Here is a 26,608-nt window from a genome sequence, read left to right as displayed (position 1 = left end):
TAAGGCTGAGTTAAATGCTCACGAATTTAAAATATAGTGATAATCAAGATAAAGCTGAAATACAAATGAATAAACAGAATAGTCATAACTACTATTATACTATCATATATATCTATCATATATGATATATATATCATATATATATTATATATATACTATCATATATATCATAACTGCTATAACTAATAGACACCAACATCATTCACATTTACAGACCTCAAGATCCAATAAGAGGGACCAGAGTGGATCAGTTGCATGCAATTGATTCTTAAACTGCTGTTAGATATTTTCCTATTTTCAGTTCTGTTGCTAACCTTACTTTGAGTGCATGGTGGTGGGGGAAGGTCATTTTGAGCACAGCCTTTGGAGTCTGAAGGCAGGTCCCTGACCCTCCAACGATTTACTCTGACCTTGGTCAAATGGCTAAGCCTCCCTAAACTTTGGTTTCTTAAACTGTGAAATGGGGATACTAATAATATCCTAAATTGCAAAGTTATAGTGACGATTAAATGACGTAAATGAGATTACCTGTTTCAAATGCTTAGAATAACTCCTGGCATATATTAATGAGCATCATTATTAAGTGGTCGAAGTGGAAAAAGTATAGTTTGGATATGTGATCCTAAGTTTCTGGCTCTCCTATTGGCTCTCTCTCCAGAATCCTCTGTTACCACATCTAGCGGTGAGCAAGAGAGCAAAAACAACTCAGGAGGAACACTGCTTTCTGGACAAGGTTTTTCTTCTTTTGCCCTCCAGGGGCCGCTGTATTTCCCCAAACGCTCGCGGGAAGCCTGGTTACCACGAGACCGTCGCCGGGCAACCGCGTGTACACACACCCCGGGACGGGCCCGGGTCTCGTCAACATGGCGGCGCAAGGCACCTCCTCGGTCTCTTCACCAAACGCGTCTCCCACCTCCGTGTCGCCGCCGACCCCGCCCCTGCCCTCTACTGCGATTTCGAAGTCGCCCCTGGAGTCGAAGGCGAGCTCTCTGAGCCCACAGCCTCGCTCGGCCGGCCACGAGGACTTGTTGCCCCTCGCAGTATTTTATGGGCCGCTGGACGCAAAAAACCCACTCCTGGCCACCTGTGAGAAGGAGATTCAGGAGTTGCTAGGCTTCATGAAGAGAAAGAAGGCTTTAGCTACAACGGAGGAACAGAAATATGAGTTCCACCGGCTTTGGTAAGCAGAGGCAGGGCCCTGGGGCGGGTGCTGTCCGGAGAAGACAACTCCCAGGGCCAGAGGAGGAGATGCTCTGAGGAGGCGGGCGGTGGTCCCTGGAGCTGGTCGGTGTTGCGGATGCAGAACCTGGCCAAAGGGCCCGGAGATATACACGAAGTTTAAGAAGTGAAGACTCGTCGCTATTACAATCCTTAATGCCTGGTAAATGTGTCTTGACTTCCTGCTCGGGTCAGAATAAAAGTCAGCAAAGAAATGTTTCATAATTCACCAGTTCACATAATTCAACATTTGTTCTGAGTGTCTTCTAGTTGCCGATGCATGCCAGTGAAGTTTTGGCTCACTCACAGGTTTCACAACTTTCCATGTTGTGGGTACAGTTTTGTATATGGAGGGAGAGGAATAATTTTGAGGTCACTTAGGTTCATGAAAAAGTTAATTCTTGATGCCATTCTGTGAACATTTGTACTTTATTCCTTTTTCAACTGCGACTATTAATAGCATCACAGTAACTTGTTCTTGATTTTGTGACTCATTTTGCACGTTTGCCTTTTTCGGATTCCATCACCATGTTATTATCTCGAACTGCAGACTACCTGTTTTTAAGGCTCTTTCCTGTTTGTGTTAACCATCTTTCTTTCCCAGGCAAAACACACTGCAAACCGAACAGTTAGAAATGTAGGCAAGTGGTGAAGAATACTAGAATAGTCAATAGTTTCATCTTATATTTTTCATCCATGTATTTAATATGAAGAAATAGTTTTAACTTATATTTATTATTCATTCATGGATTTAACTGCATATTTATTGAGCACCTCCTAAATATCAGGTTCCATTCCAGGAACTAGGAAAACATCAAGTTAAAAGAATATGCAAATTCATATCCCCATGGAGTATGTATTTTTGTGTCTACAAACAGCCACTAAACAAATATGTAAGGAAATTATTTTACAAGGAGGTAAGTGGTAGAAAATTAGAGAAAATTAGAGCAGGGAGGAAGATAATGATATCAGGTGGGTGTTATAATTTAAAATGGAATGGCAGGGAACATGGTCAGGGAAAGTCAGGAAAAGTGACCTTTGAGAAAGATGAGAGGGAGGTATGGTAGCAAATGATAAGATTTCTATACCAAGAGTTGGCCACACTGGGAGAATGGCAAGTGTGAAGGTCCTGGGGTGTGATTGTGACTGTGGGAAGAACATGTTCAGACAGGAGTGAGGGAGATGAAGAGTTAGTTTTTAGATATATTAAGGTTGAGATGTAATTCACCATCCAGGTAGAGTTATTATGTAGGTAGTTGGATATGTGGAGTCTGGGGGTCAGAGGAGAAATACATTTGGGATTCATCAGCGTATGGATGACATTTAAACTTTGACATTTGATGGAGTAGCTAAGGGAGTGAGTGTAGATGGAGAAGAGAGTCCAAGGGCTGAACTCGGGAACTCTCCAACACTGACAAGTAGGGGGAGATGGGGAGAAACTGGTAGAGACTAAGAAGGAGTGGCCAAAGAGGCAGAGGAAATCCAGTGGTGTACTGGAAGCCAGGTAGAAAAAGTGCTCTAAGAAGGAAGGAATGGTCAGTCAGTTGTGGCAAATCCTGCTGATGGGCCAAGTAAAATGAGAACCAAGAATTGACTAAGGAAAGTACGTTACGTGGCTAAGCTACATGTGCGCACGTGTGTGCTAAGTCGGTTCAGTCATGTCCGACTTTTTGTGGCACCGTGGATTGTGCCCCCAGGCTCCTCTGTCCGTGGGATTCTCTAGGCAAGAATACTGGAGTGGGTTGCCATGCCCTCTTCCAGGGGATCTTCCCCACCCAGGGATGGAACCTGCATCTCTTACATTTCCTGAATTAGCAGGTGGGTTCTTTACCACTAGTGCCACCTGTGAAACTCAAGCTACATATATTTATATTTTAAATGTTTCTGTTTTTGTGCCTTAGATAATAGTTTGTCTTTCCATCTCCACTGCCAACATTCCTGTTCAGACCATCACCATCGCAAATTTTCTCTGTATCCGCTTGAGTCTCAAATCTATCCTTCACATGGCAATCAGGGTGACCTTTATCAACAAATCACCCACTCCCTTATCTAAAGACTTCTGTTTCCCCTTGCTTTTAGAATAAAATTACGACTTTTTCTGGTGTCCTCTAGGGTCTGAAGCTCTGGTCTTGCCTGCCTCTTTCATCTCAGCTCATCCCTCACTTCTTCTAGGACTTTCTGGGAAAACAGACCTTTGTTTATCATCCCAGGGGCTTTATATTTGCTGCCTCCTTTGTCAGAAATGTTCTTTCCTCAATTTTTCAAGTATCTGGCTCCTTCTCTTCTTCCAGGTCTTAGTTTGGTTGTTACCTCCTTAGGAGGCCTTTCATATCTAACGAAGGGTTCACCCATCAATTTATACTTTTATTGAATATTCATTTCTTATGTATTGTCTATCTCTCCTGTTAGAATGTAAGCTTCCTGTTGAGTTTAGATGGTGATCCACTTTTTCATTGCTGTATCTCTAGCAATGTATCTCTGAGGTTTGGGATATTGTGAAGATTCAATGAATATTTGGCATTGAAAGAATTTGAGAATTATCCTTTTTTTCCCTCAATAATTGTTGATATGGGTCAATTGGTAAGTACAGTGTTGGCCCCACCTTTAAACAGAAACTCACAAACATTAAGGATTGTCGTGGACCTTAGCCATTTAACTTCTTACATGTTTAGGTATTTATTTACAGAGTAATTCTTTATTGAGTGCCTACGATATGCCAGGCCTGCACTGTTGTTACTGTTTAGTTGTTAAGGCACATCTGTCTCTTTTGTGACCCCATAGACTGTAGCCCGCCAGGGTCCTCTGTCCATGGGATTTTCTAGACAAGAGTACTAGAGTGAGTTGCTATTTCCTTCTCCAGGGGATCTTCCCAACCCAAGGATGGAAGCCCCATCTCCTGCTTGGCAGGTGAATTCTTTACCACTGAGCCACCACGGAAGCTCTAGGGCCTGCACCAATTACGGGTTATACGGCGATGAGCAAAATAGATATGGGAATCTGTGCTCATGGGAAGAGGGAGATAGGCTTTTAATGAGTCACTTTTAATAAGTGAAGGCTTTTAATAAGTCAGCACACAAACAACAAGCGCCGTGAAGGAAGAAGCTACTGAGAATTTACATGTGCCATGTATTGCCCTAAGTCCTGGGGATACAGCAATGAACCAGACCAAAACCTCCTGCCCTCTTGGTGCTTATATTCTAGAGGGGGACATAAACAATAAATATTAAATAAGTACATTTTGTGGTGTCCTAGAAAGTGATAAATGCTAGGGAGAAAAAGAGAGGAAAAGTTAAGGAGTGGGAGACAGGAGGTTGCAATCTTCAATAAGGTGGTTAGAGTAGATAGCAATTGAGTATAGTGCTTAACGGGAACATAGTGGAGACTTGCCTTCAAATGAATGGTGAGGGAGGTGACGTGAAGCTGAGATTCGAAGGATGCCCGGCAGTCCACCAGCAAGGAAGAAGAGGATAAACAGAAGGAACGATCGTGTGGGAGGATCTTGGCAGGAAAGAGGCGGGGGCCTTGGAGGAGTGGACAGAAGCCTGTTTAGCGCAGTGTGGAGAGTGTGGGTGCAGTGCTATGAGATGAGATGAGATGAGATTAGAGGGCAGATCGGGGGGTGCAAGGTTTTAGAGGCCATTTACAGAGTTTACATTTACTCCAAATGCAATGAGAAATCGTTGCTTAGTTTTTGGCAAAGAATTAACCATATGTGATATTGTTTTAAAATATGTTGTTGACTTTGTCCAAATGGAGTAATGATGGCAATGTGGAAACCAGTTAGGAGTACTGGAGGTAGGAGTTGCTTTTATAACATATTTGACAAGATGGTTATTTTTTAAAATAAAAATTGCTTATTTTTATAACTGTAGAGTCTTATATAAGTATAAAATTTGTAGTACCTAAAATACAGATTCTGATCATACCAGCAATGTCCTTAAATTTAGAGTGTGATGTATTTTAAAGGTATGCTTTTGTTATAAGGACACAAAATTTTTATATTCTTTTTACATAGTTATGTTTTTCTGCTTTAGAAAATTCTAAATATCCAGCAACAGTTACAGTCAAATAGCAATCAAAAGTGTATTAACAACCTTTCTTAAATGATGTGTGTTACATATTATATATTTTCCCTATTTAATCATTATGTAAGCCATTTCCCAGTAAGCAATTTTAACTTGAACTTATGGCTCACTTTAAAAAAAAGGAAATTCTGTTACGTAACCTTGAATGATTTATGGATTTGGTATTTTTCTTTTATGAGTAACAGACCTACTCATCATTATCTCATGTGTAAGGTTTGGGAAGAAAGAACTCTTTCAACTATGTAACTTAAGATTTCTACTTTAAATGTCTTGGATTTACTATATTTTATTTATTATAATAAATTTCATGAAGCAGAAATCAAAGTGAAAAAGGCAAAACAAACAAACCAAAACACATTTACCTTTTTAAACTTCTGTGAGCTGTGTTTTCCATACTCTTTATTTGGCATGATTACATGTGTATATTTTACTACCCTTAAATAGTATTAATCTGTCCATGAAGGCAGGAATACTCTGTATCCGCCTCCTCTCTTGTCACTGAGCTATTATCATTTAACTTTTTTTTTTGAAAGTCACTCAGTCGTGTCCAACTCTTTGAGACCCTATGGACTGTAGTCCTTGGAATTCTCCAGGTCAGAATACTGGAGTGGGTAGCCTTTCCCTTCTCCAGGGGATCTTCCCAACCCAGGGATCTAATCCAGGTCTCCCATATTGCAGGTGGATTCTTAATTAGCTGAGCCACAAGGGAAGTCCAAGAATACTGGATTGGGTAGCCTAGCCATTCTCCAGGGATTCTCCCTGACCCAGGAATCAAACCAGGGTCTCCTGCATTGCAGGCAGATTCTTTACCAAATGAGCTATCAGGGAAGCCCCATCATTTAGGTAATTAATTGACCTTTTTTTTTAACATGTTTTTGTTGAGGTTGTTCCATTAATACCCCGATGTGTACCTGATAAGTACTTGAGCCATCTTCAGTCCTTAAGTTTAGCTTCTTGCCTATATTAGTCTGCTTGGGCTACTAAGAATACTGGAGAGGGTTGCCATGCCCTCCTCCAGGGGATCTTCCTGACACAGGGATCAAACCCACATCTCCTGCATTGTAGGCAGATTCTTTACCACTGAACCATCTGGGAAGCCCAATTACTAACTTCAGTTCAGTTCAGTTGCTCAGTTGTGTCCAGTTCTTTGCAATCCCATGGACTGCAGCACCCCAGGCCTCCCTGTCCATCACCAACTCCCAGAGCTTACTGAAACTCATGTCCATCGAGTCAGTGATGCTATCCAACCATCTCATCCTCTGTGGTCCCCTTCTCCTCCCGCCTTCAATCTTTCCCAGCATCAGGGTCTTTCCCAAGGAGTCAGTTCTTCACATCAGGTGACCAAAGTATTGGAGTTTCAGCTTCAGCATCAGTCCTTCCAATGAATATTCAGGACAGATTTCCTTTAGGATGGACTGGTTGGATCTCCTTAAAGTTCAAGGGACTCTCAAGAGTCTTCTCCAACACCACAGTTCAATAGCATCAATTCTTCAGTGCTCAGCTTTCTTTATAGTCCAACTTTCACACCCATACATGACTACTGGAAAAACCATATCTTTGACTAGATGAACCTTTGTTGACAAAATAATGTCTCTGCTTTTTAATATGCTATCTAGGTTGGTCATAACTTTTCTTCCAAGGAGCAAGCATCTTTTAATTTCATGGCTGCAGTCACCATCTGCAGTGATTTTGGAGCCCCACAAAATAAAGTTTGCCACTGTTTCCACTGTTTCCCCATCTATTCTGCCATGAAGTTATGGGAACAGATGCCATGATCTAGTTTTCTGAGTGTTGAATTTTAAGCCAGCTTTTTCAGTCTCCTGTTTCACTTTCATCAAGAGGCTTTTTAGTTCTTCTTCACTTTCTGCCATAAGGGTGGTGTCATCTGCATATCTGAGGTTATAGATATTTCTCCCGGCAATCTTGATTCCAGCTTGTGCTTCCTCCAGCCCAGCGTTTCTCATGATGTTCTCTGCATATAAGTTAAATAAGTAGGCTGACAATATACAGCCTTGACGTACTCCTTTTCCTATTTGGAACCAGTTTGTTGTTCCATGTCCAGTTCTAACTGTTGCTTCTGACCTGCATACAGATTTCTCAGGAGGCAGGTTATGTGGTCTGGTATTCCCATCTCTTGAAGAATTTTCTACAGTTTGTTGTGGTCCACACAGTCAAATGCTTCGGCATAGTCAATTATTAATTAGTCAGTTTGGGCTTCTATAGCAAAATCGCATAGACTGGGTGACGTAAACAACAGAAATTTGTTTTCTCATTGTTCTGGAGGCTAGAAGTCCCAGATGAAGGTCTGGCGGCATCAGTTTCTGGTGAGAGCTCTTCTCCTGGCTTAAAAGATGTCCCCTTTGTTCTCATACAGTCTTTCCTCTGTGAAGCACACACAGAGAGAACTTGCTCGTGTCTCTTCTTAGATGGATTAGTCCCAGTGGACCAGGGCCCCACCCTCACGACCTCATTCAGCCTTAGTTACTTCCTCCGAGTCTCCTTGGAGGGAGACTGCGCGGGGGGACTTGGGCTTCAACATGTGAGTTTTGAGGAGGCACTCCCATTCAGTGTATAATACCTTTCTTACCTAGGAATTTACGAGATAGGATTGGACAACTATTAAGAGAAATTTAGATTTTTCCCTCGAGGCATTTATAATTTCCAAGAGAGAGGGAAGGAGTAAATATTAACTAAATGGGTGAACAAAATAAGCAATGATCTGCTTCCCTTTGAACTCTGGTTAGAAATCACATAGGAAACATAACCCTAAATGGACTGACTGGACAGTTGAACCTTTGAACTCTTTATAGAAAAGCATAAAGTAAAAACAAAGAATTCTTTTGCCTAGTCCTTCATCCGTTCATTCTTTCTGTCAACAAATATTTATTGAGTGCTGACTTACACTAGATATTCACTACTCTTGGGGCTGGGCAATGACTAAACAGATGACGTCCTTGCTCTCAGGGAGTTTAGATTCCAGAGGACTGGAAGGCACAGTTGTATGCTGGCTAAGAGTATAGATGCACCCTGCCTCAGTTTGATCAGCTGTATATTTGGGATATTGATACTACCCATCTCAGTTGTGAAAATGAAATGAAAAATACTCATGTTGGCAAAAGACCCAGATTAGGCAACACAATATTGAAGGAGAAGAAATTTGGAGGACTGACACTACCTGACTTCAAGACTTACTACATTGACTAAGACAGCATGGTATGGTGAAATAATGGACAAACAGATCAAAGGAACAGAATAAAGAGCCCAGATGGATGTAAATATAGGCAACTGGTCTTTCACAAAGGAGTGATGGCCATACATTGAACAAATCTTTTTAACAAATGGTGCTGCAATTGCACATCCACATGTGAAAACCCTATCTAGCTATAGACCTTATACCCTTCCCCAAAATTAACTCAAAATGGATCACAAACCTAATGGAAATTCTATGCTATAAAACTCCTAGGAGATAATATAGGAGAAATCGAGATGACCTTTAGTTTGGCAGTGGCTTTTGAGGTACAACACTGAAGACATGATCCATGAAAGAAAGAATTGATAAACTGGACTTCATGAAAATTAAAGTTTTCTGCCCTGTGAAAGACACTGTCAATAGAATGAAAGCCAAGCCACAGACTGGGAGAAAAAACTTGCAAAAGATGTATTTGATAAAGGACTACTATCTAAAATATACATGGAACTCTTAAAAACTCAGCAATAGGAAAACAACCTGATTTTAAAAATAGGCCAAAAATCTTAGCAGACATCTGCCCAAGGAAGATAAATAAATGACAAATAAATATATGAAAAGGTGCTCCAAATCATGTGTTATCAGGAAGGTGTAAGTTAAAACAACATTGAGATGCCACTACACACCTATTAGCATGGCCAGAATCCAGAACACTGACAATACCAAATGCTGACAAGGATGTGGATCAACGGAAAAATTTTCATTCACTGCTGGTGGGAAAGCAAATTGGTAAAGCCACTTGAGAAGACAGTTTGATGTTTTCTTATAAAACTAAACATATTCTTACCATATAATCCAGCAGTCATGTTCCTTAGTATTTACCCAAAGAAGCTGAAAACTTATTCCATACAAAAATCTGCACATGGATGTTTGTAACAGTTTTATACAAATTGCTAAAACTTGGACACAAACAAGATGTCTCTCAGTAAGTAAACTGGTAAACTGTGGCATACATAGACAATGGAATATTATTCAGTGCTAAAAAGAAATGAGCTATCAAGGCATGGGAAAACATGGGTGAATCTTAAATCCTCATTACTAAGTGAAAGAAGCCAATTTGAAAGTGTTACATATTGATACTACATGATTCCAACTATATGGCATCTTGAAAAAGGCAAAACTATGGAGAGAGTAGGAAGTTCAGTGGTTGGGGTTAGTGGGGAGGGAATGATGAACAGGCAGAGCACAGAAGACTTTTAGGGCGGTGAAACTACTCTCTATGATACAATGGTGGATACATGTCACTATACATTTGTCCAAGGCCATATGACGGACAGCACCAAGAATAAACCCTAACCTAAACTAGGGACACTGGGTGATAATGATGTGTTAATGTGTGAATTGTAACAAATATACCACTTTGGTGAGTGATGTTAATAACGGAGGAGGCTGTGCTTGTGCCAGAGACAGGGGCACATGGGGGAGTCTCTATGCATTCTGCTCAGTTGTTCTGTGAATCTAGAGCTACTTTAAAAAATAAAGTTGATTTTAAAAAATGCTTCCAAAGAGTCAGTCCCAGTGTTCATAGCAGCAATATTTATAATAACTAAGATATGGAAGCAGCCTAAGTGTTCTTCAAGAGATGGATGGATAAAGAAGATGTGATACACACTTGAACACTTTACACACACACACACACACACAGGAATATTACTCAGCCATAAAAAAGAATGAAATCTTGCCATTTGCAACAACATGGATAGACTTGGAGAGCATCATTATGCCAGCTGAAGGAAGTCAGCCAGAGAAAGACAAATACTTTATGATATCACTTATATGTGGAATCTAAAAAATACAACAAACTAGTAACTATTATAACAAAGAAACAGACTCACAGACATAGAGAACAAGCTGGTGGTTAACAGGGGGGAGGGGGAAGGTGTGAGGGGCCAGATAGAGGTAGGGGATTAAGAGGTACAAACTACTATGTATGCTACAAGGATATATTGCATAGCACAGGAAATATAGTCAGTGGTTGATAATAGCTATAAATGGAGTAGAGCTTTTAAAAATTGTGAATCAGTATGTAGTACATCTGAAACTATATCTCAATAAAAATATTAAAATTTTAAAATCATTACAGATGCATATAAAGAGCTGTCGGTGCTTGGTACAAAGGAAATATCACTTATAACCATAATTACATTTTTCAATAATTAGACATTGACAGTATGGCACATTAGGAAGCACAAGGGAGGAAGGATGGGGGGAAGGGATAGTTAGGGAGTTTGGGATGGACATGTACACAGTGCTATATTTAAAATGGGTGACCAACAAGGACCTCCGGTCCAGCACAGGGAACTCTGCTCGGTGTTATGAGGCAGCCTGGAGGGGAGGGGAGTCTGGGGAGAAGGGATACACGGACATGTACGGCTGAGTCCCTGTGCCATTCACAGTCCCTGAGACTGTCACAGCATTGTGCATTGGCTCTACCCCAACACAAAATTAAAAGTAAAAAAAAGGACTTAGCACAAGGTAAGTTTTTAAGGATTGCTTGCTAATTAATGTAGGTTTCCTGCTGACTTTGAAGATATCGTTTTATTTTATAATTTTTACAGTGCCACCTCTTTGTTTAATATCTGGACCAAATACGCCCCCCGGCTGCCAGCTGCCTATTACAACGAGAAGCTTCTGAAGGTTGGAGATAGCCTTTGTGAAATGAAAGTAAGTACCTCTGGAGTAAAAAGAGCCCAAATGAAACTCATTTGGCTAATTATTATTATTATTGGATAGCATTCCTCTTTTACACAATTTCTTCCCCCTGCCGCCCCCCCCCCCCGCCCGTTGGAAAAATCCAAGGGAATATGTAAAAATTTTAATGAGGCACAGTGACAGAAAAAGTGTTCACTTTTAAATTTTGTAGTTGGGATTCTCCAGAGGTGAGAGGTTCCTGAACAGAAAGACAGTTGGCTGAGGCTGAGCCGGAGCACAGACGGTAGTTAGCAGAGGGTGTGGTAGGCGCCCAGCAGGAAATGCTGAGTCATCATGTTCCTACCTCATACAAAGGAGCCCAGACCCCACTTCCTGTTGTTTTTCACATGGCTGACCTTGCCCACAGCCCTTGCAGGGCCTTGCTGCTGTGTTGCTTGCTTCCAGGTGCCTTGTCTCAATGACCTTCAGCTCCTCAACACTTTGCCGTATGTAATTGCAGCAGTCATCCCATACAGGCCCCAGTTCTTACTCAGTGTTGTATTCCAACTGAGTTCCTGCCTTATTTCTAGTTCCATTATTAATGCCTGGGTCTTGGATTGCTGCAGACTCATAGACTTGGTTTGATATGACCACACCGAGGCTGGGTTTTCAGTTAATGAAAATGTGAATTTTTCCCCATAACCTCTGGCTTGGGCCCAAATTATTCCAAGTTAAATATGAGTCTTTGGCACATGTATTAATAGGATCCTTGGACCAAGTGTTATTTTATACAAAGTGATTTTAGGCCAGACATGGTAGGGATTCTGTTACCAAGCCAGGTCCATTTTTCTGACATGAAGCGAGCCAAGCACTGAGCCGCTGAGGTTTGCAGCAGAGAAACAGTTTATTCACAAGGCAATCGGGCGAGGAACAAGTCTCAGATCTGCCTCCTGGAAGGCGAGGGAGTTGGGATATTTATGAGATATCAACAGGGTGGTCTTAGGCTCGGGGAAAGGTGATTGGAGGTGGGGGGAAGGTGAGGTAGTCGGAGTTCTGCACAGGTGCACCCGGGTTATGTGTGTATTCAAAATGGAGGTGCAGAGCCTGATGGGAGCCCAGAGCTTTTCAGCCTCTGACGTCAAAAGGCTGGTCAAGAGCCCTGGGCAGGCCTATTGTAGGGTTGGGGGTCCCAACCATCCCCCAGTTGGCTGGCTCTAGGCAAGAGCTGACTCTAGTTCCTGTAAAACAGCTGGACAGCCTGAAGCTGTCCATTCAGTTCAGTCGCTCAGTCGTGTCCGACTCTGCAACCCCATGGACTGCAGCACCCCAGGCTTCCCTGTCCATCACAAATTCCCAGAACTTGCTCAAACTCCTGTCCATTGAATCGGTGATGCCATCCAACCATCTCATCCTCTGTCCCATTCTCCTCCTGCCTCCAGTCTTTCCCAGCATCAGGTTTTTTCCAGTGAGTCAGTTCTTCCCATCAGGTGACCAAAGTATTGGAGTTTCAGCTTCACTATCAGTTCTTCCAATGAATTTTCAGGACAGATTTCCTTTAGGATGGACGGGTTGGATCTCCTTAAAGTTCAAGTGACTCTCAAGAGTCTTCTCCAACACCACAGTTCAAAAACATCAATTCTTCAGTGCTCAGCTTTCTTTATAGTCCAACTCTCACATTCATACATGACTACTGGAAAAACCACAGCTCTGACTAAATGGACTTTTGTTGGCAAAGTAATGTCTATGCTTCTTAATATGCTATCTAGGTGGGCCATAGCTCTCCTTCCAAGGAGCAAGGGTTTTTTAATTTCATGGCTGCAGTCACCATCTGCAGTGATTTTGGAGCCCCCCAAAATAAAGTCTATCACAATGTTTCCATTGTTTCCCCATCTATTTGCCCATGAAATGATGGGACCAGATGCCATGATCTTTGTTTTTTGAATTTTGAGTTTTAAGTCAACTTTTTCAGTCTCCTCTTTCACTTTCATCTAGAGGCTCTTTAGTTCTTTGCTTTCTGCCATGAAGCTGGGAAGGTAGGCAATTAAGGAGAGAGAAAAAGAAAGAGAAAAAATAACTAAAGCTACCTTAATCAGTGAAGGTAGTTTACAAACAAAGGGCTTTTAACAAACTCTTCCTTTATCTGTGTTCTGTAAGACAAGCTCATGAATTTCTATTTGTTATGAGCTTCTCTTAACTCTTTGGGGCACAATTTCAAATCTTCTCAGTCTACAGTTTTTCAGCTTCATTTTCCTCCTCCATTTCTATTTTCTGGGCTTGAATCTTTTTGGTCTGGGAGGGAAATTTACCGAATAGAGGCAAAGATGCAGAGGAACTTGCATAAGGGAGCATTAAGATCTATTTTCGGCTGCCCAAATTAAAGAATCCTCTCAGCTCCATGTAATTGGACCATGGTTCTTAGAGACTTGAAAATGCAGAGTTTGGGAAACTACAGAAAAAGAAACCCAAGTGCGATCCAACTTGTAAGCTATATTCATGTGAAATGGAATAACAGTTTTCACAAGAATTAGATGAGTGCCCCGCTCTTTATTTTTATGCTTCTCAATATAACAAGGCTTCCCTGGTGGTTCATATGGTAAGGAATCTGCCTGCAATGCAGGAGACCTGGGTTTAATACTTGGGTCAGGAAGATCCCCTGAAGAAAGAAATGGCATCCCACTCCAGTATTCTTGCCTGGAGAATTCCATAATAAGGAGCTGGTGATACACAACATGGTCTGAGGTTGTTTCAGGAGTATCCAGGTGGGTGGAGGGAGGAAGAAGGAACATGTTAGAAGTTGATAAAGCAAGTTGATAATGGGCAGTGGCCAAGCATTCAGAGTATTTCAGGTAGAATATCTAAAAGATTCACTAAAGAAACAAAGAAAATGTTTTAACTACTTTTCACTGATGGGAAAGTGGGCCAGAAAGGTATTTATAACCCTGGAAACAAACCTGAGTGGTTACTTTGGTTTCTAGAATCTATTTTTATTTTAGTTACAGTAAAGCTCATCTTGTTGGACTACTCTTGTTTTGAACCTAGATTTGAATTCATTGTGTGAATCAAGTTAGAATGGAAAAGATTCAGAATTAATTAGTGAGCAAGTAACAAACAAGTCAATAGAAATAGGAATAAAAGAGCGTTTTGACTCTGAATCTGCAGAAGGGCAAGGTAACCCAAGAGGCAGTTCACACCCAGGGCAGCTGCTCTTCCTGGAAACAGTCTCATGGGAAGAAGCAGAGGAAGGGCTGGAGCTGACTCATCTGTGGAGCCCTGCTGGCATCCACCGCCCTGAAACTTTCCAGGTCAGCTGTGCCCTGTGGGCTTCAGAAATGAGGCCTCCGACTTTGTAATGGGAACCTAAGCATGAATTAGAACTGACGAGAATCGTTAACGAACAACAGCTCAGACTGATTGGTCCTGAGGTAACTTCAGAAATGGGACATGAAAGAGCCAGCTCATCACCTGCAGTCTTCTCTTCTCTTCTCCCTTCTTTCTTTCATTCCTTCCTTTTTTCCTCTTCCTTCTTTCCTCCACCCACCCCCATTTTTTTCTCCTCTCCCTAGCTGCCCTCCCCTTCCTGTCCTTTCTTTTTTGGAGCTTAGGAGGTATCAGAGAAGCAAGGCTGGTTAAACAGTTCCTCCACTTCTGTGATTGAGTTGGTGGATTACTATCCTCTGTTGAGGTTGAACCTGCTGGATTTTGAGTATATCCATCCAGGTATTACCACACACAATACCCTGGGGAGCATCCCCGTCTTTGAAGTCTCATCTCGCAATTGTTTTGTTGTGAGGAGAATTAAATGATGCACGTGAATTGCCAAGAACAGTGTCTGTCATGTGTGTGTTTGGAAATAGTTGCGATAATGTTAACAATGATGTCATGATGGAAGTAATGGTAGTCATAGTAATTATCAACATTGACATCATTGAGAATAATACCAACATTGGGTGTGCTAGGTTGCTTCAGTCATGTCTGAGTGTTTGTGACCCTGCCAGGCTCCTCTGTCCATGGGATTCTACGGGCAGAAATACCTGAGTGGGTCGCCATTCCCTCCTCTGGAGGATCTTTTCCACCCCAGGGATCAAACCCACGTCTCTTCTGTTTCCTGCATTGGCAGGTGGGTTCTTTAGCACTAGCGCCACCTGGGAAACCCAATATCACCTGATTTTAATAATGATAAGAAAAATGGTGTTTTAAAACCTTCATCGAGTCCTTTTTCTATTTCAGGAATATAAACTGGCCCTTTTGCAGTGCTATGGCAGATATCTCCAGCAGTTCAGCATCAACTTTGATGAGACTAAAGCGGACGTGAATCAGTTCAAAGCTGTCTTTTTCCCAAAAGGCTTTGGAGACAAAACCGCAGCACATACAGTAAGATGAGAGTGGTGGCTGAAATAGCTACCACTGATGATCAGCCGTGCGGCAGTCTGCCCCTTAGTGGACAGCTTCTCCGTGTCTTTCATTTGCCTGGTGTGGTATTTACCTGTGGACTATAAGTTGCTTAGTAAATATTTTCTGTGCTGGATGAGAAAGTGCACTTATTAACTCTTGTAAAGATGCTTTGGAGATTTTGTCACTATAATCACTTATTCATCCAGTAGGCAGTTTTATTATTATTATAACTAATACTGGTAGAATGCTTTTACTCTTCAAAGTACTTTGGAAAACATTGGCTCCTCACAATAACTCTATGAGTTAGATACTGTTATTATCCCTATTGTATAAGAGAGAAAAAGAAAGCTAATCACACAGTATAATAACTAGTGACTCTGGAGAGGAAACATAGATCTTTTGATATGAAAAAAAAAAAAACCATGCTTTTTTCTAGTATACCAGCATTATTATGTTAATTGCTACCGATGAGTCACTGGTTGAGCAGTTACCATGTGCTAGGTAGTCTTCTAAATGCTTTATATGAACTGTTATCTTGCAGCCTCATTACAGTCCTAAGAGATGGGTACTATTATGCCTCTTTTACAGATAAGAAACTGAGGTTTATTGGAGAGTAAAAAACCTAGTCGTTTTAAAGCAATAGACACAGTTGGTGTTTGAACCCTAATTCGTCTGAATCCGAGGGTGTGTTATTCCAAAATTAATGATTGTTCTAGGCCTTGAAAACAACATGTGGTTTAATAAGCAGAAATGTTGAAGCATGTTTGAAGGCACATTCAATTTGCCTGTGACACAAGTGTGTGAATGAGAATACTGGGCAATGTGAGTTGGCGCTTAAATTGCATGGAGGGGAGGGGAAGGGATCCTGATACCAAGACATAATTCTTGGGACACTAGCTGATTGTCCTACAGCTCAACTCGATTCTGACTCTAGGAGGAGACAAAGTCAGATTCCACAGGTTAAGGGTTCAGTCTCACAAGACCACCCCCCATTCCCCCCCAATCCCATACCCACTTCAGATTGTTGTTGGGGTCGAAAAGATCCTCCAGGGGAGGAATGGCAACCCACTCAGGTAACTTCAGTTGTTACCTCTATTTGTGACCGACTGGCTACAAATCAGAGGTTCTTGCGACCCATCCTTGTGTTCAGTAATTTGCTGTAGTGGCTCATGGAACTTGTGAAAACATTTTAGTTATTAGATTACAGGTTTATTGTAAGCAGACATAATGCAACTCAGGAACAGCTGGAGGGAAGAGGTACATAGAGCAAGGTGTCAGGAAAGGCTGTAGTGCTTCCATGGCCCCTGCAGGCACCCCACTCCCAGCACCTCCATGTGTTCATCATCTTGGAAACTTCCTAACACCATCCTTTTGGGCTTTTATGCAGGCTTCATTGTTGTTGTTCAGTCACCAAGCCGTGTCCAGTTCTTTGAGACCTCACGGACTGTATTATGCCAGGCTCCTCTGTCCTCCACTGTCTCCTGGAGTTTGCTCTAATTTATGTCCATTGAGTCGGTGATGCTGTATAACCATCTCATCCTCTGCTGCCCCTTCTTTTGCCTTTAATGTTTCCCATCATCAGGGTCTTTTCCAGTGAGTCATCTCTTCCCATCAGGTGGCCAAAGTGTTAGAGCTTCAGCAACAGTCCTTCCAATGAATATTCAGGGTTGATTTCCTTTAGGATTGACTGGTTTGATCTCCTTGCAGTCCAAGAGAGGCTTCATTGCATAATTGTGCAATGAATCATTGGCCACTGGTTGTAGATTCAACTTCCAGCCCTTCTCCTCTTCCCTGGAGGTCAGGGGATGGGACTGAAAGTGCTAAACCTCTAATCACATGGTTGGCTCCATTGGCAACTTAACCTCCATCCTTAGCCACTTTCCAAAAGTCACCTCATTAACATAGCCAAAGATCTTTGTCACTCTCAACATTTAAAACAATTCCAAGGGTTTGGGGGGGTTGTGAGCTAGAAACTGTGGATGAAGAACAAACATATATGAGAAACATTTTGGCCATCTGAGTGGCCAAGTATATATTTCTTACAAGTTGTAATATCTCAGTGCCCCATTGGGAAGAGTGCTGAATGAAAAGTTGGAACTTTTGAGCCCCCGCCCCCTCTACTACCTTGGCCCAGGCCTCCATATCTCTTATACTATTGTGTTATCATGCTTACACTCAACCTCCCTAGCTGTGAAATCAGTTTTGTGGTGGCTAGAAATACGTGTATCTAAGCAGACAATCTGCATGGTAGAATAAGGCTCATTTGTGTTATTGAGTGTACACTCGCATAGCTTTAGTAGTTCTGATGTTTCTCTAGCCAAAATCACTCTCCTGAACTCCCCACCTATCCAGGTAACCTCATAAAGATCTCATAATCGGCATGTCCCAAAGTGAACAAACATCTTTTATCAGTCCATCACCCAAGCAGGAAACCATTGCAAGCCTCTTTCTCTCTCTTACCTCTCACTTCTAATTGGTCATTAAATGCCATGGATCTTCGACAAGACTTAGCTCTTTCCTTTCTCTTCATCCCCACTTTCAGAGCCCCATTTCAGGGCCCTTTTGTCTCTGGACAACCTCAGAAGCCTTTGATCTCTGTTAGCCTCTTGCAAGTAGCTTTGTCCCCCATCTGCTTTGCATCTTTCATACTTTTGTCAGAATTCGTTTCTAAAAAGTGTAAATCAAATACTAGTCCACATTCCTTGGAATGGTGTCCATGTTCTAACCATGGACCACTTCTGTAGCTCAATTTGTCTTAAACCTTCTTACTTTAAAAAAGACTTCCAGCTCAGTGACCACAGCAGTCGCCTTAAGCATCCCTAACACTGTGTGTGCCTGGAAGCCTTTTTCCTCTGTCAGGAGCCTTGTCTTCCTCATCTTTGACTCCCTGTTGCTTAGCAGAGTGTGGCAAACAGAGGTGCTCAATAAACATTTGCTGACAGAATTGTGTACATACATAACATCTGAATTAATATGTTAACATGCCATTAGGGAGACTTTTAAAAATTGTTTCAATCCTATATTTTTGGAAGTAGGACTTTGTACTTTTTTTTTTTTTTTTTGGCTGAGGAAAGATGATCTTAACTAAATGGATGGTTTGAATAAACTTATTTTACCGAGTTTCTTTCCATGTGTTAGTCCACTAAGGCTGCTATAGCCAAAATCCAGAGATTGGATGGCTTAAAAACATTTATTGTTCATGGTTCTGGAGACTGGTGAGTCCAAGATCAGGGGGCTGGAAGACCCTGTGTCTGGTGAAGGCCTGCTTTCCCGCTATGTTCTCATATGGCAGGGGTGAAGTTTCAACATATACATTATGGAAGGACACAAACATTTAGTCTCCTGTACTCTACTGACCTATTGAGTTAGTTATGCATAATTTGTTTCCATTTTAGTTTTTTACATTTTAAGATGTGCTTTCCTAAGTTGTGTAAACATTATTTATATTCTTTTTTTTCTCATGTTTCAGTTTCATGCTTTAAATGGCAAAAATATTTGCAACTACCAGTTGGTCTGTGACAGTGATGTGAACCTGCAGAACAAAGATTCTGTGATCCACTGTCTGCAAATCTTGTCCTCCTTCAGGCTCATCATGCAGGTGGCTTTGCCACAGGAGCACCTGTGCTGGATTATCTTCAATGGTATATATCAGTGTTCAATATTCTATTTTTCATTGTGTCTTTCAGGAAGTTATTTAAATGCCAAGTCCGATGAAGAATAGATTACCTTGTGATTTAGGTGACGTTCCTTTCATAAGAGGACAACGGGGCTCTGTTACGTTTTTAGCACATTTTAGTTTGTCCTTATGAGCAGGGACTCATGCCGCAAGTGTGTGGGTTTTCTGCTCGAGGCAGGGTCAGAGCTGTGGAGTTAATCAGTTTCACATATGAACAAAATGGGGGCGCTCAGTGAGTAAGGCGATAGTGGGTTGGCCAAAAAGTTCGTTCAGGTTCTTCTATAACATCTTACAGAAAAACCTGAACAAACTATTTGGCCAAATAAATCTAAGTGGAGAAGGATCAGAGGACCCTTGCAAGTTAGATTATTTCTAAGCATCATCTATTTATCGGTCCTCTCCTCAAATATTTTGGCCAGTGACTAGGGCTTCCTACACATCAACCTTCTCCTCCTACTTGTTTTTGAGTGAGGAACTCTGAGAATGTGCATGTATATGTGTATATGGTTTATTTATATAGATATATATTCATTGTATAGATAGACATATGTATGCATTATATATGTTTCATAAAGTGAATCTTATCTAAATCTTATCAAAATGTAACCTTTGTTTTTTTTCTTTTAAGAGTTACAATTCAAATTCAACTTAAATTCCCTTTAAAGTTAAAATTTGAAATTATAAGGAGTAACGTACAATATTGTTCTCTGGATCACATGTTCTTGTAAGAAAAAGAATGACAGTCTGTTATGAGTTTATAAGACAAGGGCAAAACAACTTGAAAGAAAGCATATTGGATTTTCTCTCGTCCATGGCGACTTACAGTATGCTTCCTAGTCTTTTCCTTCTTCACGCTCCCCAAATAATTTTTGTTGACATTTTGACTGTAATCAGACCTTACATTTGCTACCGAGATGAGACTGTCTCTGGGAGACATTTTTCAGGCCAGTGATTGTTAAACTTTTGCATCCCATCGTCATCAGAGTTGCCAGGGCCATCTCTCCGGGTGCACTGCTCATGCATCTTGGCAGGGACTGAGCCAGAGCAGAGCTTCTGTGCTCAAGAAAGGGCGATAGACCTGAGTGCTGGGCCCTGGGGTCAGGCTCTGCTTGAGAGGTGGAGATGATGCAGTGTGACTCCCTGTCTGAAATCCTTCTGAGATTCCCACAAAACCACCCCCCTCCCATTTTCTTTTTCAAAAAGATAGAACAACTCCTGTGTCTTCCACATCCTTATTCTGCTGTATGCTTTTTCTTTGGCATCATGTTCTAGATTTTATCCTGTTTCCTAAATATTTTTCTGCTCAACACTATGGTTTTAGAATCTAGCCATGTTCCTATATGTAAACCTGGCTTGTTAACTGCCTGCTGAATTGTCTTCGGCAGAGACCCATGCATGTAAGGAAGGGCACCTGGTTGGCCCTGCCTCTCTAACCTTACAGGTAGTTCTGTGGTGAGTGTCCTCACGTCGGCCCTCTCAGAGACCTGTGTGAGTTCTCTGGGATGCATGCCCAGGAGCGGGGTTCCTGGGTTGGGGGAGGTACATGCACTTACTGTCATTGGTTGCCATCCCTGTTTTAGTTAATTCATCTCAAACTTAAGTGCCAGGCATTGTTCCAGGTGTTAGGGATACAGGAGTGGACAACACACAAAAACCCTGTTTCTCATGCTGCCGTAGTACTTCAGAGAGATGATAAACAAATCAAAACTAAATGATGTATCAGGTGGTGATGAGAACTATTTGTGTGTATGCTCAGTCATGTCTGACTTTTTTGTGACCCCGTGGACTGCAGCCCACGAGTCTACTCTTCCATTGGACTTCCCAGTCAAGAGTACAGGAGTGGGTTGCCATTTCCTTCTCCAGGAGATCTTCCCGACCCAGGGATCAAACCCTCATCTCTTGCATTGGCAGGCAGATTCTTTTACTACTGAGCCACCTGGAAAGCCCCTGATGATGGAACTATGGAGGGAAATAAAGTCTAGAAAGGGATTAGTGAGAGTGATGGCTGGTCTGGGGCCTGGGCTGCAATTTTAAATAATGGTCAGGGTAGACTTCACTGGAGATTTGAATAAACACCTGGCTGAGACATCTGAGCATTCTGGGGAAGGGCATTCCAGCTGGGAGATTAGCAAGTGCAAAGACCTTGTAGTTTTAAAACTTTGGAATTTGAGTTGTGAAAAAATGACCTGAAGTCAATTTCTTAAAATACATTTGAATTTTCCTGCTAAACATTAACACTCTTTACTCTAATTGACTATTATACAATTATAAGAGCTGGTTTCTTAAGTTATTTAATCAATCTTGGTTCTTTCACAAAGTCTAACTGGGTAAATGAATATTGGATAATATTGGATAATATCTGACTTCCCAACTAACCTGAACCCAAATCATTTAAGCCTTCAAATAACCAGATTATATTGGTGGTGGCTGTCTTTGATGAAAAGGAGTCACATGTCAGGGAATCACTTGTCACAAGTCACAAGTCACTCTGTATCAGGGATTTGGTTAAAACATCAAACTAATTTCCAGAGGCATTCTGAGATCATCAAGATTCAGTTTGTGCTCCCTTTTGAACCATTTACTCTGTCTATTGGGCTTCTGCAGTGGAATCTGTAAGCCATCCCAATATTCTGAACCATCAGGGAAGAATGCTGTTATAGTCAGGATGCACTAGGGTGCAAAGATTAAAGGTACATCTTTGAAGTACCAAGGGCCCTTGTTATTCTTGAGAGCGGTCTCCTGGGGCTTTCTGAAGTCCCCCAGTTCCCATTGCTGAATGTTTGTCTGAGTTCCCTGCTCACACCTGAGTCGAGTGTTTTGTGAAGAGTCACATGTCTCCTATGCATATCCTCACTAGGCGATTTTTTTCTGAGTAACACAGTTATACAGACCAGGTCAACAAAGCTAAGTTAAGAATGCTGAACCTGAGCTCTTACTAGCTCAGTAATTGTTCCTACTGGATCTTACTGGAGATAGATAATTCTACGTCATGAGAGCAGGCACATTACAAATGCTGAGGCCCTGAATGTGAAGGACTTAATTGCATTCTCTGTGAACTTTATGGTTGTTTAAGTGTTTAAGATTTTATTCAGTGTATTTTGGTCACTGATTTGTGTCACGTTTATTATGCTAGCAGGTGCATTGTAATCAAGGGATGTGTGTTTTGGAGCAGGTGCTATTTTCTCAGAAGCTTTTTAAGTTTAAAAGTGAACATAGGATTTGTAATTGTTGAATTGTGGTGGTTATGAATTTTAGATCAAATATTTTATGGGAAATATTTAGATTGCTTGCCATTATAATTAAATGCCTTTTTAAAGCATGCTGTATTGTCTTTTGGGTTATGTTTATAGCCTGATAATATGTTTTCTATACAGAAAGATATACAGTGATGTCATTCTCCACTTGTCCTCCAAATGCTGCCATGAAATGAGCCATCTATCTTCATTTAATTATTGGCCTGATTTAAAAAATGATCATATTTGAATGATCTTACATAGGAGTTGGAAATGGCATTTTTCATCAGAGTGCTTATGGGACATACTTAATAATGGGATAGATATTATATGAAAATGAATATAATGTAACCTATTACGCATTATGAGTTTTAAATTATGAGTTTCCTTGTTGAGTATTGTGCTATATGATTAAATATGTATTCTAGTCTTATTTGGAGATAAATGTTTAGTTATGCAACTGTGAGGAAACCATGGGAACCAATTAAATTTTATATGAATTAATAAAACCACAAAGTACATACATTATGCTATTAAAATATCCTTTTGTTCAGTATATTTCAAAACTTAAACTTATATCTTGCTGTGGAGCTTGATCTGCATTTTCCTGGAAGAGCTTGGACTGTAACTTACAGCCCTGATACTAGTTGGCTAACCACATACCTCAGCTATGTCCCTGTCATGAGCTGGCTTTGTTTTATAGTAAGGTTCTCACTGACCAGTACTTTAAAATGCCTTTAAAGTAAGATTAAAAGTTTCCTGTGTTAACAGTTTTAAAATATGGTCATATTAATTCTTTTAAAAATTTAACTACAAGTTACAAAAAGTTTTGTAATGATTATAACTTTGGCCATTATCAGATTTTCTCATGAGAGAGTCATTTGTTTTGGGAACTACCAACTTAAACTATAGAAAGTGGAATGTAAAGTTCTATCATGTGACTATAAAACATATTAATCTTTTTCTCCATCTAGGTACCATTTACATTTACACTATTTGCAGAAAATTGATGATCAGAGGTCATTCTTCCAAGGTATGAAATTTACTGTCAGAATATCTTCCCCTGTATTTCCTGGTTGTCTTAAGACTTTTGTTAGCATTGAATGCTAAACAAAGAAAATTTAATGACTTAGTGTCACAAAAGTTAGTGGCTCTATCTGTATTACTAGGTATACTGTTTTTAGTTTTCCTTTAACATGATCATAAATAAAAATGTAGACAGAAAAGTATTCATGAAAAGAAAGAATTTCCTAAATGGATAAATATTTCTCCAGGGTCCCTCAGTCTTTCAGATTAGTTGTAACTTGTTAATATGATACTGAATATCCATCTAATAACTACATCTCTAGGTAGGGTAGCCATCCATTCTAGCTTGTCCAGGACAGTCCTGGTTTATGCCTGTTGTCCTGAAGTAATTACTAATAGTACTCACTTTTAAAAGTGTTGTAGTTTGGATGATAAACTGTGGTTAGCCTGTGTGTGACTTGCCGCGGAACTTGGGCCACATTTGCTTGAAGAACTTGGCCTGTACTTATGGCCCAGCTACTCGATGGGTGAACAAACACCTCAGCCATGTCAGTCATGAGCTGACGTTGTTTTATAGTAACCTTCACACTGACCTGCACTCACTGCCTAGTTTTAGCTGGAGGAAATGGCTTCTGTTGACTTCCTTACCATGTTGGTGGCACCTTTGTCTGCAGGAGACATATTTATTCCCTGTGTTCACTATCCAGTCATTGGAATGTAGGCCAAGAAAGGACAATATTCTCCCCTCGAGACCATGCTTGAGTTGTTGCTGGCATTTGCAACATTGCTATTTGAGTCTTCTCTATTGTGTGTAAATACTTGCTCTGAATATTCGGACACTTGGGACAGATATTTTTTTCCCTTATTTCCTCAAAACATAGCCAAGTATCTTAAAAACTGACAATACTTAAAAAAATAGATGGCAAGATATTTGCATGCTTAATGGATAGCATTAATTGTGTGTTCTCTCTCTCTGTTTTGTTCCTTGCATTTAAAAACTCTATTACTGACAGTGACTTAGCAAACTCTATGCCAGCTTTTCGAGTGTGAATTAAAACAAGGAGAGGCTGTACCATGCATAATGTAAATTTGGCCTACAGACTATTCCAGCGATTCTCTATTCAGTTCCAGATGATTTCCTGAAAGGAATTTAGGAAATCTCCTGTTGTGCTTGCTGTGGCAACAAATAACTGCTTCACAGAATCACCACAGTTTGGTCTGCTTATAACATTTGTCTGGCAAAGCTTTGAAGGGCAGAGATGTCTGTGCCAACATTTAGCTGTTGGTGTTTGTACTTGCTAATGCTGAGGGAATTTTGATTTAACATGATAGCCATCTTAAAATAATTTCTTATTTATATTCTGTGTAAGATTTCTTCTCTCCCCCTCATATAACGTGAGTTTCTCACTGACAGAATAAGGAAGGCCTGAAGGAAGATCATTTCATAGCCCCAGTCTTGTGGAGTGGGAGTTGGGGGAGTGAGGAATGCAAGAATTTTGGGATGGTGGGTGGCTGCACAGTTGGCACTTGCAGATCAGGGTGGAATTCTTTCAGTGTATGTTCAGTGTAATAAGGTTCAAGGAAATTAATTTTTTACCCTGAAACTCACAAACCCTCAGCTGATGAGTCGACTCCTGAGCTGAGACTCTACATGGACATGATGGGTCCATTTAATGGGGACAAGCCCTTGGCAGTCCGGCCCCATCTGAATCCTCCTGATTTTGTAGCTACTTTAGAGTTCAAGTTCATTACAGTTCAAAACAGAAGCAGAAACAGACGCGGGGTCCTCAGGTTTTTTGTGGTGTCACCCCAGAGCAATCTAAACTCCTATGCCTATAGGATTTGGTAATTATGATTACCACTTATTATTGAATATTATCGAGTCCCTTCTATGTGCTAAGTGCTGTGTGAAGGGCTCTGCATACACAATAATGCCTTGGTAGTCTTACGAGGGTGAGACCTTAAGACTATCATCACTGTCCTTTGTTGAATGAATGCTTACCATCTCTCAGGTATGCTTCCAAGCCATTTTCATGTATTACTCATTGAATCCTCATACCAGCACTTGGAGAAGGTAGCATCATCACTTTTATCTTACAGATGAGGAAGCTGAGGCCTGGAAAGGTTAATTTGCTCAAGGTTGCATATCTAGTTAGGATAGTTAGAGATGTAGCTGAGGCCAGAGCCGATGCCACTGTGTACTGCCCCTCAACCCCATCAGAACATGGCGAGTCTGTTGACAAGTTCCGTGACCCACCCTGTTTTGGTTCATCTCTGCAAATGGAGGAGTTGTGTGGAAGCTCCTGATACAATGTTGAAATATTTTCTCTTTTATTTATTTGGCTGCACTGGGTCTTAGTTGCGGTACCTGGATTCTTTATTTTAGTTGAAGCATGCGGGATCTAGTTCCCTGATCAGGAATCCAACCTGGGCCCCTGCATTGGTAGTGCAGAATCCTCGCCACTGGACCACCAGGGAAGTCCCTGAATATTTTCTGACATGACTCTGAAGGCGTCCTGAAGACCAAGACTGCTCAGGGCTCTTCATAGATGGGAAGCACTTTTGAGCTGAGGCAGGCCACCAGCATACACTTAGCGAATGCAGGGAGGGCAGTTTTCGGAAGCCTGTTTCCTTGAAGACACGTGGCCATTTGCTTTCCTTTATGGTAAGGGCTGTAGTTTCTTCTAAGGCATTTGCAACTGTAATATAGTATTCAGCAAACATTAAAGAAGTCAGTAGAATCTATTCATTCTAAAAAAAAATGTTGATTTCTGTTTCACTTTCCTATGAAACCGAAATAGTTTGATCACATTTGTGACTTCCACAGACCATCACATAAAGTTCAAGTCCAGACTGTAAAGTGCTTCTCTTTGCTGCCCCCAAAGGCTGTGAACTGAAATAAGTGACGCTGCACTGCCATCTCGTGGCTCAGCTGGTTAATCCTTGTGTGGGTCTTCCTACTTGACACCTTAACCATTCTCTTGCTAGGCTCCTAAAATTTGTTTTTTCAAAATTTTGTTCTGTTTTCTTTTAATGAAGAGACTAGTCCTGCTGAAATAATCAAATTTTTGTTAATAGAAGTAATTCTTTCTTTTATGGG

The 26,608-nt window shown here is 41.0% G+C and overlaps 1 protein-coding gene and 1 non-coding gene across 2 annotated transcripts in view; one reads left to right on the top strand and one right to left on the bottom strand.

Moving 5' to 3' along the window:
* Window positions 1–852: 852 nt before the first annotated feature.
* CFAP54 (cilia and flagella associated protein 54) overlaps window positions 853–26,608 on the top strand; it is a 294,342-nt gene continuing 268,586 nt past the window's right edge. The window contains exons 1-5 of the mRNA XM_061125597.1: window positions 853–1,180; window positions 11,109–11,214; window positions 15,409–15,552; window positions 19,043–19,214; window positions 23,457–23,515. Of these exons, the coding sequence (XP_060981580.1) occupies window positions 864–1,180; window positions 11,109–11,214; window positions 15,409–15,552; window positions 19,043–19,214; window positions 23,457–23,515 (798 nt within the window). The 5' untranslated portion in view covers window positions 853–863. The remainder of the gene's footprint in view (window positions 1,181–11,108; window positions 11,215–15,408; window positions 15,553–19,042; window positions 19,215–23,456; window positions 23,516–26,608) is intronic.
* TRNAG-ACC (transfer RNA glycine (anticodon ACC)) lies at window positions 25,915–25,986 on the bottom strand. The gene has a single exon. It is a non-coding gene; the product is annotated as a tRNA-Gly (tRNA).

The sequence above is a fragment of the Dama dama genome, chromosome 22, assembly GCF_033118175.1.
Source record: "Dama dama isolate Ldn47 chromosome 22, ASM3311817v1, whole genome shotgun sequence".
Taxonomy (NCBI): domain Eukaryota; kingdom Metazoa; phylum Chordata; class Mammalia; order Artiodactyla; family Cervidae; genus Dama; species Dama dama.
This window is presented reverse-complemented; position numbering and strand designations above follow the sequence as displayed.